This window comes from Pleurodeles waltl, chromosome 1_1 (assembly GCF_031143425.1).
Source record: "Pleurodeles waltl isolate 20211129_DDA chromosome 1_1, aPleWal1.hap1.20221129, whole genome shotgun sequence".
Classification (NCBI taxonomy): domain Eukaryota; kingdom Metazoa; phylum Chordata; class Amphibia; order Caudata; family Salamandridae; genus Pleurodeles; species Pleurodeles waltl.
The window spans coordinates 734,272,319-734,289,919 of record NC_090436.1 but is presented as its reverse complement, the minus strand read 5'-3'; the positions used below and the strand labels follow the sequence as shown (position 1 = coordinate 734,289,919).

The 17,601-nt window shown below is 39.9% G+C and overlaps 1 protein-coding gene across 9 annotated transcripts in view; it reads left to right on the top strand.

Annotated features, from left to right (window-relative positions):
* The window catches only part of SYK (spleen associated tyrosine kinase), a 596,672-nt gene that overhangs the window by 167,570 nt on the left and 411,501 nt on the right, over nucleotides 1–17,601 (top strand). For all 9 annotated transcript variants that reach the window (XM_069227459.1, XM_069227433.1, XM_069227445.1 and 6 more), the window contains one exon: nucleotides 12,887–13,340. In XM_069227459.1, coding sequence (XP_069083560.1) covers nucleotides 12,939–13,340 — 402 coding nt within the window. In that variant the 5' untranslated portion in view covers nucleotides 12,887–12,938. The remainder of the gene's footprint in view (nucleotides 1–12,886; nucleotides 13,341–17,601) is intronic.

The following is a 17,601-nucleotide window of genomic DNA, read 5'->3' as shown; positions in this document are numbered from 1 at the left end:
CCTCTATCTAGTGCACTGTACTAGGGTCTTACTAGTAAATCAAATATGCCAATCATGGAAAGCCAATTACACATACACTTTACATAGGAGCACTTGCACTTTAGCACTGGACAGCAGTGGTAAAGTGCCCAGAGTAACAAAAACAGCAAAAACAGAGTCCAGCACACATCAACAACCTGGAAAACAGAGACAAAAAGTTAGGGGAGACCACACCAAAGATGCCAAGTCTAACAGGTAATATAATTTCTTAGGCAGTTACAAGTAAATTAAATGTGCCAATTAGGTGTAGTCCAATTTACCCATGTTAAAGGAGGGAGTACAAGCACTTTAGCGCTGGTTAGTGAACTAAAACGGGTTCAGCAAGAGAAGTGAAGGAAGGCAAAACGTTTAGGTGACCTTGCTGAGAAAGGCAGGTCGAACAGGGTGCCTTCCAACGCATAGTGAGAACACCTCAGGTGAGGAGAAAAGTAAGGTCCAAGAGTTGACTATTAACTTTTACAGGTTTGGAGCGTGGGTAAAGAGCCACAATACAGCCTTTCAGGTTCTGCCAGTCACCATGGCCTATAACAAGTATAATAATTTTAATAATTCCATCCCAGAAAGTGGTAGCGTATGGGCGGTTTAATGTTTGCTTTCCCAGTCAAGCAGCGAGGACACATAGGCCCTTATTTATACTTCAATTTGTGCTGGATTTGCGTCATTTTGTTTACGCAAATTCGGTGCAAACCTAACTCCATATTTATATTTTCATATTAGACACATCTAGCATCAAAATATAGGAGTTTGCACCAGTTTTTGGATGCGTGCACCTACCTTGTGTCAATGAGATGCAAGGTAGGCATTCCCATCTAAAAAATTGTGCTATCCCCATAGCACCATATTGATTCCCCTGTGCTAAAATGACACACGGGTGGGAGGAGGGGCTAAATAATGTTGCAAAGCCTGCTTTGCACCATTATTTAACGTCTGGGTCAGACCAGGCGTTAGTGCACCTGTGGACCCATCCCATGGTTAGACATCATGGAATTGGTCCACAGGTGCACTCCGCCAAGTCTGAGGAACACCCCCGTCCACACCAGGGGGACACCAGAGGATGGAAGACTCTATCCCAGATGAGTAGGGGAAGTATAAGTAGGTATTTTTTAATTTTCTTTTAAAGTGCCATTGGGCCCTAACTTGTGGCCCCTGCATGACACAGGGTGCAATGTCCCCTGTGCTGGCCATTGGGGTGGTGTACATGACTAGTGTCTTTCCTAAGCCAGGGGTCATGTTTTTAGTGGTTGTGCACCAGTAAATGATGCTAGTCTGATTAGAGGCATTTTTTTTCCTCTAACCAGGCTACTGCCATTTTTTGATGCACAGCCCCCTCCTTCCCTACCACCACCCCCCCCTGTCTAGCATCTTCTTTTAAGAGGCTAACCCAAGTTTAACCCTGGCATGCACCATTCCTTTATTATGGCGCCCGACTGGCGCTGTGGATTAGCGAAAGCCGGCACTATACATTTGGCCACAAAACTGCGCATGCTCAGTTTTGTGGGAAAAAGTATAAATTTGGGCTGTAGTGTTTGCAGTATCGTAAATTTTCCCTAGGCGTGCCACGGTCAGGTAAGCCCTGTGCAGTATATTAAATAAATCATAGCATTACGTGATATCTTGTGGGGATGAGAAAGTATTCTATCCCATTCATTTGGTGTACAGGTAATGAGCTAAATAGCTTTTTATCTGCTTGTCCAAATTTTTCATAAATAATTTTAAAGTAATATTTTTTAACTTCATTAAGAATTGTCATTTGATGTTATGAAGGTCAAAGGCTGTGTCGTGTCATATAGTCCGTTGTAATGAGTCAAAGGTTTTGTGATATATTAGCTGGTGGTCGAACCTTGCAAATACAAGCATTTTGTGATCCAGTGTCACTGCTGACAGTCCAACAAACCACAATCAGTTACTTGCATGCATGCATGTTTCCCAGAGACAGCGGTCCATAAGAAGTTTGTCACAACACCTGGATATCAAAAAATAGTGTCCTTCCTTAGTCTACAATGTGTTGCAGCAGCGAATCAGATAATAATTAACCTTTTTGTGCACAATGGCATCTATGCCAGATTCCAGTTAGATGCTGTTTTGGTGGGAATGAGAGCTTATGTGGGTTTGGAGCTTTGTACAGGTGGATTTTATCACATTGCCCAACGCCCAATATCAGTCCAAACGCACAGTTCACTTGTTTCCTTGTGTTTTTTTGATCAGGCGATGAATTAGTCGCCTTATACAATACAGCGTAGGCATTAAAGCAGAATATTTTTGCTTGGGCTTGCTTGTTTTCCATCTAAGTAGTCAAAGAATTTGCGCCTTACATGCAGGATATATATTATCACACGATTTAAAAGCACAAACAGCTACAGCTGAGTATAGTGCCGTTTCGTAAATCAAACTAAAGCACTGTAAGCAGTGCTTTAAATGGGCCGGTACTTTCTTTATTTTGAGAGGGAGAGTACCTGCACTTCTCAAGAAAAACGTAATACTTTTCATTGCAGAGTACCGGCACTTCTCAGAAACAAGTAGGTACTCTGATACAGAGTAACTGCACTTCTATTTTTCCATTTCAAGCACTGACTGTAAGTGGATTTATCCCCAAACGTATCAGTTCTCAAGGCGGAAAATAGTGCAGGTTTGCATGTTTGTGGCAGAATTTTACCAGATTTCACACATAAATGCTAAAAATAGCGGCACTTCAGGCACAGACAAGAAATTGGGGCCCATAGTTATACTTTTTTAGCGCCGCATGTGCGTCGTTTTTTTACGGAAAATCGGCGCAAATTTACAAAACTGTACGTTTGCGCCGATTTTGCGTCAAAAAACGATGCACATGCGGCCTAAAAAAGTATAAACATGGACCTGGGTTTCTTCCTGGTCTCTGTTCTTAATGGAAGCCATCCATAAAGACCTAGTTCAGTCGGCAGTGCTGGAAAATATTTGCTTCAGATATTTTGAACAGGAGACAGCAGTTAATGCAGTTATGCCATTCTCAAAGCAAAGTCTACTCAAGTCAATAAGTGACACTGAAGCAGACTCTAATATCAATTGTTTTATGCAATAATTTGACTTTATATGAAGTAGGTAAGTAAAGCTGCAGACTTTGAATGAATAGTAACTAATTGTGAAGACCGTGGAAAAAACGACTGCGCTAATGAGGGTACTACTTCATGGCAAGCTCACAGTGTGATCCATGACAAAATGGTGATCCGTTGTAGACGACACAGATATATTTCTAGAGACAGAGTACACCGGCTTCATTAGTGTAGACAATATTGTGGAGAGTTTGAGGGAAGGAGGACTGAGTAATTATAACAGCAAATAATTGATTGCAAAGCAAAGGTCATAGGTAGGGGCAGATTAGCAAAAAAAATATAAAAAATAGATTTTGTAGAAGCTGAATGTCAAAATCTGGAGGCAATTCAAACTTTTATACATGTGTTCTGTTTGGGATGGTAGGCATAAACGTCTAACTAATAGGTGTTAAGTGTAGTTACAAATCAACAAATGCAATACTTCATAGACCGAAGGCACAATTCAGACATGTAAGAGACATAATTTAGCCCCAGCTGCTACACAAGAGGTAGGCCAAAAGTAGTCGGGTGGATAGAAGCATTAGTATCCGATGTTTTAGGATAGCTGCTAGTACAAGGTCGATACAATTGTTCAGTCGACCGTTTAAGTGAAATAATTATGACCTACAAATTTCAGAAAAAAATAGTAAATGCAAATTATACTTCATATATGGCAGAAACTGGGTCTGGATCAAAGGGAGACTGGGATTTTAGGTACCAGAGATGTTTATGTTCGCACCATTACACACTCAGAAAAACAAAATAAAACAAACGTGGTATCTAGCAATAAATAAGGGGCATATACAGTATTTATTGCCTCTGCATGTCTTTGAGCTTGGTCCGGTAAATGTGAATACTTCTCATCAAAAATGAACATTCACATGGTGTGCTGCAGTGCCCTGCAGGGTAGAACTCCAGATGTTCTACAATGTAGTCCATTAATTAATGCACAAAGCAAAGCTAACTGACTCTGATGCACGTCTAAGTTACCCTAAGTTTGGATAGTCTGCTTGCTTTGCTCGTTGTCGTTGTAGGAGGTTTCTGATCTGGTTTTGAGATGCTTTAGGGGCAGAAGACTTCCTTCCTTTACTTTATCTTGATTGTGTGTGAACTTGCATTCTCATACCACCTACATTGGCCACCACGGAAAGCTGTACTGACCACTAAATGCTGACATACAAAAAGGTCGAACTACATATGGAAAAAATCCAAAAAATGATGCAAAGTTTCACAACAAAAGTGTGAGTTTTTGTCAAATTAAGAGCATTATGTGAAAGTCACTAATACAATGAAACTGCTGCTTGTTACTAATTTCTCAATCAAATATGTGAATATTTTTGCTGAACTTGAGCAGTAATCCGGTCTGTACACTAATTAGTGTTTATTTTATTTTATGAGAGATGGCAGAGCACTATTCAAAAGAATACATAGCATAAGTAGTTGCATCAGCTAGTGAACAAAGAAATACCACAACGTATAATATATTTGCTCCATCACACTAAAAGCCACTTTGTAGATTAAGATATGTTAAATAAAGCACTCTTTTGATCCTCAGTCAACAGGTTACCACAGGACGTCTCATCTGGAGACAAGGACCAGATAAAGATAAGGCGAGCTAACAGGTTCGTTCTTGGCCAGAGGAATGTCAAAAGGGGGTGTCCTGAAACATGAAGAGACTCCTCTAAGGTTTAGGGGTTGATTAAGATTTTGGCAGGCAGGGTTACTATGTTCCATCCACTGTATTACAATCCAATTACATCTTATGGAGATTGCAATATGGTGGAAGGAATATTCGTCACATTTGTGTTGGAGTATTGTATCCACCAAGATCATGATCAGGCATGTAGGGGCTGATTATGAGTTTGGCAGTCTGACTGTCGGACTGCCAAGCAAACCTGTGGGTATGAGATCGCCATCAAGCTGACGTCCTCACCACCGTCATATTTCTATGTTTCCACAGGGCTGCCCGATGAAAACATCATATTACTACATTTCCATCAGTCAGACCTGAAGAAATAGTGCAGCGGTATTGGCCTCAGTTTCCTTAGGGAGCCGAGGTCAATGCTGTTGCACACAAGCACCCTTAATATGAGCATTGTGCGCAGAGCGGATGGTGCCCATTCTGAATGTTCTAGGAGGGGGGCCCCTGCACTGCCGATGACATAGCTGTGGGCAGTGCAGGGACCCCCTGTGGCCCCCAGCAAAGGCTTTCCGCCAGCCTTTTCAGGGACCCTGCCATGAAAAGGCTGGCAGAAAGTGGAGTCGTGATCAGCATGACAGTGCCGAACTTGGCACCGCAGTGGCTGACCATGACCTGTTGCCAACCCATCAGGATCTGTGATCCTGGTGGTAGTGGCAGGATCATAGTCTGGCGGTCAGCCTCTGAGTCTTGTTCCTCAGGCACAGTAATGTACAGACCATATACAGACTTTTTTTAACCAGGTGACAATCTGAAAAATAAAGAATGGCAGGTGGCAGTGAGAGCCAGATAGAAGAACCAAAAGCAGACCTCGGAAAATGCTCAAAACCAGTCCCGCTCATTCCTCTTCTCTCTTTCTCTTCTACCTCTCTGATTTTGTGATCTCTCTCTACCTAGTCCTGCTGCCCACCTCTCTCTCTCCATATATATGTATGTATATATATATATCTGTTTTTTTTACCTCAAAAGACTGAAAAGCTGCAATCAAGTCCACAGTGATACATTATTTTTGGTCAGAGAATGTCAGTAGGAGAAGACATTTTTTAATGCAGTTGAATGTCATCATCATACTGATGGTTCGAATTGAGAAATCCAATCCCACTCAATATCGATGTTAAATAACTGGGTGGTAGGATAGACCCTGAGGCACATCATATGCTACTAATTAGGTGCTCCCCATCATATCACTATTCACTTTACACGGTCTAAAATTCAAGTCACATTTATAGTTCTCTAAAAGTGAACATTTTAGTATTTGTGGGATTCGCTCATATTGGAACAATAAATATTATATATTTCTCATACAACGGTTTTATACACAGCTTACGAAGCATAAAGTAAATGAATGGAATTCTTTCCAATTCTTAAGGTCTGAGGGAAACTATTTTTGCTGAGTGGTACTTAAAACCCTGCCCCTTCAGTGTAAGGGGTTAATCTCATGTTTTCAGTTGCTCTGTTATTTAATATTGTCAGATCCTATCCATAGTGTAGTAAAAGAAAAAGAAATTACTGTGGAATAGTGTAGAAATAAATAGTGAATTAAAGGTTTTTTTTAGGTATCTATGCTCGCAGATAATGAAACAAGATTTGAACCAGTGGAGTACTAAATATATACATTCATGTAATTGCTTTGTTGGCCACTGAAACACTGGTGTGCTTGTGAAAAACACTGATTTGTTTCTCTCTGACCACTGTTGGTTTATTATGAGGTTTCTGAATATGGGGTGTATCATAAAATCAAGATACCAATGCGATTTTGTGTCAGATCATTTTCAAGCTTGCCTCATCAGGAAAAAAATGATAAGGATGATTATAAAATGTATCATAGAATTCAAAACAAGGAAGGAAAACAGTGATTAACTTGGAGGGTCTACCCAAAATAAACATATACATTCTCCTTATTTACCCAGACCAACATCATAATCAGCAACAGTAGGGATTCCAGAATGTTGCTGATGATGTCCAATTGGGTTCTGAGACCTATTATGAAATCATTCATTGGATGATTCCTTTATTACAAAAAAAATACAGCATATGTCAGATTATTGTAAGTATACAAATAAAGGTACCTTCAGATATCTATGCCTTCAGCGGCGGGTCCTCCACAGTGGCGGAGGAGCATTGCCCCGCTGGTTCAAAGCCAGCAGCAGAAAAATAAAATGATATTTCACTATTGTTTTACTTTTGTGCTGCTGTGTGAACCAGCCTGTGTAGGGAGGAGTGGGGCTGGGCATGGGAATGGGGAGGGACGAGAGGAAAGTGGAGTGTGCCCTTAATTGCGCATGTTTGTTTGGCCGTCCGTTCGAGGCCAGCCAAACTGACATGCACAGTTAGATTTTACGAACCCAGCGGTATTCGAGAGCTGGATTGGAGAAACAGCACAGACTCCCAGTGCCTGAGCAAGCGGCAAACAAGCCTCCTCAGGCCAATCCCAATGCTGCTCTCATGTTAAGTAATAGCTTGAGAGCAGCTCGGGATTCCACAGGGGGTCTTTGATGCTAGGACTAGGAAGTAGACACAAGGGGGCTGGCAGCATCAGCTGGTTTTTTAATTAACTCCCCCACACATTCCCCTCATGCTCCCCCATGGTTCCCCACTGCGCTATCCTAGACCCCCCTCCTCTTGCCCTAACACTTCTAATTTATGTTGGCCGCTGCTGTATGTCATCCATTGTTTCACACAGCTAAGTAAACAAAGGACGCAAAGTTAAGTTGTCAGATGACCCGTGAGGCTAATGCTTAGGAAGAGTGGTATATTTCCAGAAACATCTTCAAAAATGTTTTTTGAGTGATTAAAACTTAAGTGGGTAGCCTGTTAATCATCTTTTTGGCACTGATAGCCTAAATGTTTTTTTGATTTTCCTGCCAGCTTGGCGGGCATTCTTTATGCCAAACTTGCTCTTACTGATACATTTGAAGCACTGTCAGCAAAAAAAGCATGCTGTTCAGCCCTCCATGAACCAGAGATCCATCAGCAGGTTTGGAATTTACACCTGGCATTTGGAAGGCAACCCATACTAAGCAGCTGAGATAAGTTCATACATTTGCCTTCACCTTTTGTGCTGTGTAAGTAGGCATTGCAGCCTTTGTGACCTCTTTGGCTTTATAAGATCCAAGATCGTGCTTTCTGGATCTGCCTACAATGTATAGTGAACTATGAGTCAAGTCCCATACAAAACTGTAGATAGTCTAACCAGTTTAGCTAGCAATCTGTTAGGATAAGATGGTGAACGAAGGTTAGATCCATTGTTTGTAAACATGGAATATGTTAGAGAACAACTTACACATGGCTTGCCATAGAGGATGCCTCCTTCAACTTCTTATTATGAATGCAGGGGCGGTTTCTCCTTTAGGGCTGAAGGGCTGTGCCCATCTGAACTTCCTACACATTTATAGCAGAACATAATAAATAGATCAATTTGTTCAGAGATTTGATCCTAATGATCATAACTCTAAACAAACTGATGCATTTAAGTCAGGGCTGTCTGTCCCAGGCAGCCTTGCCCACCTCACCTTGGAGCAGGAGATGGAAGCCAGGCAGTAAATCAACTTTCTACACTGTGACGCACGACTCAGGGCTGACTGCTCTAAAGCCCTAAATGTGGTCTATGTCATGAGCAACTACAGGCTGGTGACGCACTTAGCGTCAGATTTCAGGCGTCAGAGTCTTCATCCCTGCATGAGGTCAGCCGTCTGTTATTCACATGCATAGACCCCACCCTTTCTCCACTCGTCACAGTAGGAGTGGATACAAGCACATCTAGTTTAGTGCCTTGGCTTGGGTAAGTGTTATAATGCTTATCTTGAGTTATTTTTATTGTGCTGAGACTACTCGTCGCACTAACCTCCCCCACTGTGACACCCCAGGTCCTGACTGCAGATCGCTGGCTCCTTTAGAAGTGGAGCTGCTGTATTTGTTCCCTCTCTAAATTGATCCAAAAGGCGATCGGGTTCTTGTTCCCTTGCGAAATTGATCCAAACATCGGACTCGAGCACAAAGGGAGAAATACATGCTTACAGTAAAGGCACTTATGTGCTGTATGGCTTTCAAACTGGCCCGATCATCATGCCCTTAGCATGAATGCCAAAAATATGGAATGATATGCGAACAATGAAGGTTAAAATGTGTGTAATGTGTGTCAGCTATTTAGTCCCTCTTATTGCACATATTTAATAATGTTGCATTCCCCAAGAGAGTTAGCTGTTTCATCATGCTCTGTTTCTGTATTTTTTGTGCATGTTATTACTCTTGCATAGTGCACACTTTGATTGGTGCCAGGTGCTTATGAGGGGCTTTGACTGAGAGCTCTGGTGCTGAGACTGAATTCAAAGCAAAGTGCCTGTTAATGTGTTGGCGTCTCTGCAGAGCACACAGAACATTGGTCATGTATTCCAGTTACAATTGAAATTCAGTGTAAGTGTGTGTGAAGGGGGCACAAAGGCCAAAATATTTAGATGGCCAAAGCAGAAGGAAAAAAAGTGCTTAAATGTGAATGAGTGCAGTGTATGTTTGGGGTGGTAAAATGAGGGAGATGTGAGGAAGTGTATTCAGGTGAGAGTGAAAAGAGGGTGCTGAAGAGGAGAGAGTAGGTTGAAAATGTGCAGATGGATGAGCTGTGAAGAGAAAAAAGGCAAACATATCAAACATAAAGCACACATAACTGAAGTCCCTACATCTTCAACAGGCCTCAATATTATTTAATCCATAGTCTCACAGTTTCAGAATTGAAACATTTCCAATGTTAAAAATGTATAACTAATCATTGTGGCTGCTCATTTATCTTAAAAGCTAACAACCACCGACAAAGCTAACAGTACGGACAGGTTTTAGGTGTATGTATTATATTTCTGGATGCAATAACATTTCAGAGAGGAACCAAAATACAGGACAGGTTGCATACTATGGGAATCACAGAACCCCCACTTTTTCCATCCCACTTAAAGACCTGTCTGCACACATTTCCGTATGACTGATTGCATCTAGCAGCTGTGGGTGCTTCCTGATGCCTGGTTAGCGCATTTCTTTCCAAAGTTGATGACGCATGCAGTGCAAAACACTGGGTAAGAATACACTTTAAAGGACCTGAAGTTGTTTCAGTGTACAATTTGCACATTAAAGTCAAAGGTGAACATATTAATGCAGCCTTTCACCATTCCTCTAATGTTCCATTGCTGACAGTCTGCCCTTGAATGATTTCATTTCCTCTCTCTACTGATATACATTCTATGTGGTTATCATAGGTTCCCTGATTCATCATTTTAATTTTAGAGCCAAGCCGCTTAATTTGCCTCATGATTTTCTCTAGTGATATTGTTTATAGCTTTCTCAAAACAGAGACAGGCTCTTTTCCACTGAGTTGTTGGTTGAAATGTGCGCCTCAATGTTTATTCTGTCTATGGTGTCCATCGTAAGGCTGCCATACCTGTGTGATCTTGTGTTGGGACACAATGTAGGGACATTCAGTTTTGCTGATGTCTCTATCCTCATTTAGTTACTTTAAAGTTCCCACCTCTTGTTATACCTCATATGTTATGCCATCCTGGGAAAACCCAATTTTGACTCATTGAGATTTCACAGATTGTCCATCAGCTTGCAATAGCCATTTTCTAATAGGTCAGTGTCAACTCATCCCCGTAAATGATTAATAGGGTTCAGATCTTGTGGTCCACTGGAGTTGTTAGCACTGCTCTCCCCCCCAAACTGTGCCAAGTGTAATGACTGTGACGGTCTCAGCCCTGCACATTTATTAGTCAAATGTTGTCAATGTTGACAACTCCACCAAACATAAAACAAAATTTTCACTACAATCACATAAATGTGTCTTTGCAGGGCTATAGTAATGAGTTCTCTTCTGATCTTTTAATTTTCTAAACTGCAGTTGAGGGTGAGCATTCCAGTTCAGGTGGAAGAGAACAGTTCCACAATGTAGCCAGACCTCTTCACTGTGGGGCGCCATTTCAGGATGTCTGCCACAAATTACCTCACTGCTGTTTTCTTCATATGATAGCGCAGCCCTCACTTCCTTTGAAATTAGAGCTATTCCTTACATGTTGTCATTATATGCACAACATTGAGCCATCTTTTCATCCTAAATAGCTCTGCTTGCTCACCTGAATTCATTCATTAGACTTCCACATGGCATCCATCTTTACCCCAAACACTTCTCCTTAGCACTGCAGAACTAAGATGACAGATCGTTCCTGAAAACCAGTGTCCAACTACCTTGTAAGTAGTGTTTCAGCATCTCAGTTTTTACAGAGATTCTTCACAAGAAGGCATAAGTGTCGACCATAGCAGCTTTTCAGCCATGGCCTCCAGATCATTTCAGATCAAATCACTGCTTCTGTCAGCACCTAGGTCAGAGTACTGATGTCACGGGCATTTCCTGAAACAAATAATTTTCAAAACAGGACCTTTAGATTGGCATTTGTCTGTGGACAGGGTGTTCTGAGGGGAGGGAAAGGTGAGCAGGCACATCTACAGATCAATGAGAACCATTTTCTGTAAAATTGTCAGATAGTTGCCTTCACAGTACTGTGCAATTCAGCATTCTTGTATAAAATATGTAGCCAATCTGATTTTCTCAATGCTTTTCCATGCATTTTACACAGAGAATGTTTACATTTTGGAAGCAATCATGAAACACTAGAATAAAGTATACATACTTAGAGGAATCTCATGGTGGGCTCATTGGAAGCAAGACCAATTAGATGAACGTATACTGTGTTATTTTATGGGAAGTCACAAAACAACTATTGCATCATATGTTAAATACATACAAACTATTTTTCTGACCCCTGTTCAAACAGGATTAAGCAGGGAAAAAATCTGATACCATGGCATGACAATTACAGGCACCAGTGAATACAGCAGATTCAGAAAATTACATGTAGAATCAGTGTTTGCCACAATTTCACATGTTTCTGAGTTTTAGTTCAAATTTCCCCAAGTAAATATCAACACATTTCACCTGTCAATAGTTGACGGGGATAGATCTGGGGAATTCGGTGTCTACTGCACATTTTGGAAAATACCATGCCACCCCCCCAACAAATGTTGGAGCATTATGATTTAGAAAAGATAAGCAAATGCCATGGCATTTAGGAACATTGTAAACTTCCATCAAATGCCTGGTGTTTCTGTGATACAGTTACCTTCATTATGAGAAACCTCGTGATTCCAATGCAGAAGGAAATAGGGGTTCAGGGGTTAAAAATGTTAGGGTAAAACTGCATGCCAATTTCTTTTTCCCTTTCAGATTTCATCATGAGGGCTGCAGAACGGCAAAAAAATGCATGAATCAGTGCACAAGGACCGATTCCTGCAGTTATTTCCCATTTCCTATACAAATATTGGAATACAGCAGTAATACAGCCTCCTGAAAATAGTGTACTCAGACCTGCTAACTTACAAGGTGCTACCATGTGACACACGATATTGGCTCCCCTTACAAGGCATCCCAGTGAGGAGTCGATATAACACGGTGGCGGGGGAAACGAGCTGAAAACTACTGAAAACAGTGGTTTTAATGGCCGATATCCATTACTGGTGTGAAAACACCCCAGGACACCAGCAGCAGCTTCAGAAAGCTTTTGTAATTTTTGTTTGAGGGTTGGGGTGTGGGCAAAAGTACCTCATAGGTGCTTCTCAGCATGAGGACACGCTCCTTTAAGGCCCCACCCCCTCCGCACATAGTGAGGTTTATGGTGAAGTTAGCAGTCTGTGTACTCCATGGTACTGGTAAATTTGATTGTGCTATTATCAACGTGATGTCTCCAAAGTGATTGTAATGAACCCATATAATGAGTATTTGCATTACCTGGGCATACGCATAGACATGGATATAATATATTTTGGAAGTAGTAACCTGACAAGTGGAATCAGAAAATACATTTGAGAGTGCTGAATACACAATGTCTGCTACTGGTGTATTTAAGTGAACATTAGGATAGTCAGGCTAGAAAAAGAAAATAATAAAATGATATAAAGTGTTGTGCATTGAACAATAAACCAAAAGTCAATGTGTTTTGTAATGTTTCCTTCCTTTTTCAAATTTTTTCATAATTGTATTTTTTATCTACAGGTTAGGTCTTAGCCTGCATTATTAAAGGAATATAAAAGGAACAATCATCAAAATGGCAGACAGTGCTAATCATTTGCCCTTCTTCTATGGCAATATTACAAGAGAAGAAGCAGAAGAGTACCTGAAGCAAGGAGGACTGAGTGACGGGTTATATTTGCTTCGTCAGAGTCGGAATTATCTTGGTGGTTTTGCACTGTCCATTTCCTGTGCCAGAAAGTGCCATCATTACACAATTGAGAGGGAGATCAATGGAACGTATGCCATTTCTGGAGGAAAATCCCACTTAAGTCCACTGGAGGTCTGTAACTATCACACCCAGGAAACAGATGGCCTCGTATGTTTGCTGAAGAAACCATGTAATCGTCCGAAAGGAGTTGAGCCAAAAGTTGGTCCATTTGAAGACTTAAAGGAGCAACTAATCAGGGAATACGTCAAGCAGACCTGGAATTTGCAGGTAATTTACACATCATCCCTTTGTCAGCAGATGTTTATTACATTGAATGAAATATTGTTTATTATTTTAGCTATATTACAAACCACTCCAAGGTTTACTTATGTGTAAGAGTTTTAGAAAGTGTTTTTTTTTCCTATGATTTAGCCTATTGATATTAAACCAAAAAGTAAAATTTCTTAGTTTATTGCATTTACTGTGTAAATGTAATTTATATTAGACTACTTAGTCATTCTCATCAAATAAGGCTTTGTTATGCTGGAGCATTTTCATTCTTTGCAGGAATCAATGCTCAACGAGGTCTACGGATCTTTGGACACTGCATAGGATGTGGTAGAACCATATAACAAAATGTCAGTACTAAACAGTTAAATTGCCCGGTATGACTAATGTAACCCTACAGGAATAAAGTTAAGAGATTTATTATAACTTTAAGCTCAGAGTCATGTAGGCAATTCACAAAACAAAATTATAAAGTTCCAGAATTACAAAGGGCTGTTCACTGTGACAAAATAAGTTCAGGCCAACTAACATTAGGAGAACTAGGCATTCAACAAAAACAATACAAAACATCAGTGAGATAATTTGATGGACGGAAAACAAACATGGCTCACTTTTACCAAGCATTAAAGCAGTTCAAATTATTATAGTTCAATTTGGCTGGCCACAGGGAAACCCTACCGGTTAGCCAATCAGGGGAGAAATTGTGTGGGGCAAAACACATGCGGGGAAAAGACAAAAAGAACCAAAAGGACAAAAAGAATCTGGAAAAAAGTAATCTCTGGCAACAAGTTACTAACTAAGGTGAACAGAAAGTAGATAAAAAGGGAAAGCGTCAGCATGTCAGAAGCTTGGTCAAGGGTTACCTGTAAGGGTTAGGAAGAAAATCTCTAAATCTCAATAAGGCATTTTAAAGGGGCAAAGGCAGAGAGGAAGATACCTCTCCAACTGGTACACACAAAAGGGGTTCAGCTTCTCATCTTTGGGAAACATTTGGATCTCTTAAAGGATGCTGACTGGATTCTTCAGTGGTCTGCTGGGATCTCACCAAAGTCCAGCTAGGCATTGACATATTAAAGTTCATACTGCAATCCAATTAGTCAGGACAACGGTTCATTTTACGGTGAAGGGACAATAGCCAATAGAAATCGATCATTTGACTCCAACTTGAAACAACTCATCAGAACAGCATCTATCCGTGTAGCTCCACACAAGTTTGAAACAAATGTCTAAACCGCTAGTCCACAATCCAGTATGTTCTACATCCAAGGTCAGATTCTTACATCTCTCTATGTGTTAAACAATAGGCATCTATTACCAAACTAGTCTTCTCATGGGAATGAAGTCTGAAAGAAAAGTACACGTTGGCAAGATGACTTGACATTTTCTGCACAGTCAGATAATACAGTGCCTAGCAGGCCTCACTTAGGCTAATGCAAGTGGGTTAATACATTTCACTAATACATTGAAATAAAACACATTTTAATATGCAAACTATAAAATCTGCCTTAATAGTTCTCTGTTAACATTCATCTTACAGTAACTTTAAAGCAATGACTGTTAATACATTTCAGTCAGTATAACCTAGAACTACATTTCTTTATATTTCACACATATTTAAAACATTCATTATTACAAATTCAATATTGTTTCAATCCAGACCATTGGTTTATAGCCTAAAGTATAAGATAATGTCAGTTTAATCCTTCCAACATGTAATTAAACTTCAATACTACTCATGTCTAAGTCAATAGTCTAAGCGAATGCCCACTAAAATGGCTTCACAGTGCATCACTCTACAATCAAACTATTAGTACTTTGATTAACGTAATGCATAAACTGTTACATATAGATGATCCCTGTGACACGAGGGGCAGCACTAAAGTTTCTGCTACATCAGTTATACAGCTACAGCTTAAAGAAGGTCTTTATAGAATAGAAGACTCTGTGGAAAAGCAAATGTGAGGGATAGGAGGGGAAATTCAACACTGAAAATTTTGTGTAAAAACAGAGCAACTAACAATAGTAGGGTATTCGTTTATTCATTTAGAGGAGCACCCATCCACTGTATAAACAGGCTTTCACTTCTATTAAAATACATTTATATCACTTTTTGCACTACATATTTGAGCATTCATTGACATGCCAGTCCGCTAACTGTATGAAGATATAAACTGGATTTGATTTAATCTCACAATTATATGTGTATATAATATAAACCACTAATTAAATAATACACAAATGTCTTCCTGTCTTTGAAATGAAATTTAAAAAAATGTTTAACATCAGAGATGCGTAGGGATTTCATTTTCAATATGGCAGAAATCATGAGGAAAATGTTTATGAAGCCCATTTCATCTCCATTCATTACTTTACAGTACTTTAAGCAGGAGTTTCAGAGGACAGAGGTGATGTTACTTTATGGGTAAACACCTGCACACTAACAGTGCTTTGCCTTACCTCATGCCATAATGTAGTAATGTCTAAAATTATGTTTCAGAACTGAGTGCTAACTGACAACTTATTTTTATATTACACATTTAATTATTGTCTTTCTAATGGCTGTCTGCTACAGTAGGTCCATGTTTGTGTCATTCTCGTACTACTTCTATTCATGTACTACCAAGTCTAATTGTTTGGCTAATGGTAAAAGTATGGAACCAATGCTCTAGTAAGTGTGTTGTACGTTTCATTACAAAAATGCATATACACTTCAGATGCCCTTAACACTAATAGCTTTGTAATTTCAGAAGATGTGTTCATGTACTAAATTCTAAAGGCTGGTTTTGTTAGGTAACTATTAGTGTGTTTATGCTCCTCCCTAAAAATTCAAACCTTGAATCTGTCTTATGCGAAATAGCTACATGTGCAACCCGACTTCATCGATACTTAAGTTAGCTAAGGTCCATATCACAATCTATGTCAAATTGTTATTGCCACCACACATAATGCAGCTTTAAAGTAAAAAGAAAAAAGGCTTGTCAAAGTTTTTGCTGTAGCACATCACCCTCAATGTGCACATTATTGGCCTGCACAGGGAGCACTCATTGGTAGCCCACTCCTGCTTCTCTGGAAATCCCTGCTGTCTACCCTATTCCACCACTTACCCTTTGTAATCATGCTCTGTGGCTTGGACTCATAATTGCATGGCAGGTAATTAACAGGCATTATTTCCTGCAGGTGTGGACAAAAATTATTAATTATTGTATAGTATTTTATGTATAAAGCATACATGTGCAGAAAGATTTTTGCTGTTAAAATAAGAGTGAAATAAAATGGATAGAACAGCAATATAATGTACCTTGAACAAATTAAATGTCAAACATTGTTGAAAACTCAGTATGTTAGAGGTGACACAAAAATGGTTAGGTAATATGTTCTATTCCTTCACAACTATGACTGAAAAGGCACTATCACCAATTCTGAGAACACAGAGAATATTGGGACCCCGTGGCATTAAAGATGTTAATGGTTTATAGCAGTAGTTTTCTTTTCAGGAACAATGGAGCAGTGCCATGTATTGCCTTATTTAAATGCATCAAAGACATAAACAGAACTAATTTTTTTAATTGGCAGCCGGTGCAGAATGTGAAGAGCTGCAGATATGCCCTCCATAGGTGGCACATGACGTGTAGTCCAGTTGTGAGAAATTTACAGCGTGTGGTATTTGGAAAGTCTTATCATTGAATGGCAACAGAATTTTGAGAAGGTTAAGATATCAAAATATTTTGAGTCTAATTTAGCCACTTTAGCCTTGAGTACATCCATTTTGAGTGCTGCTTCTATGGCTATGAAATTGTTTCGATGGCTGAGAGGGGCCAATTAAGTATGCCCAGGTAGTTCGGGGAAGTGTGGTCCTTGTATCTTTGATGAATAAATATTCTGTCTTGAAACTATTACATTTTGAAATTTCTTCAGTGGTCCACTGATGAACAATTGACAAGGGACCAGTCTTTGATGGATCTAAGTCTGTAGAAGGCCATATTCATTGACTGGTCAAAAATTATACTTGTACTATCCGCATATCTGTAAAACGTAACTCTGTTGTTCTTAAGAAATCTTGCTAACGTTTCTATGTACACAGCAAACTGAAGCGGAGATATGATGGAACCCTGTGGCCTCCAGCATTTGATAAATTTAGCACTGAATGAAAAAGAAGCAACATAGCTGTTTGGGTGCAATCTGTCAAAAAAGAGTTAAACCATTGTAAAGATTGCTAGTGACAGCTCAAAGGCTTCCAGTAGTGACCCAGGGAGGACATGGT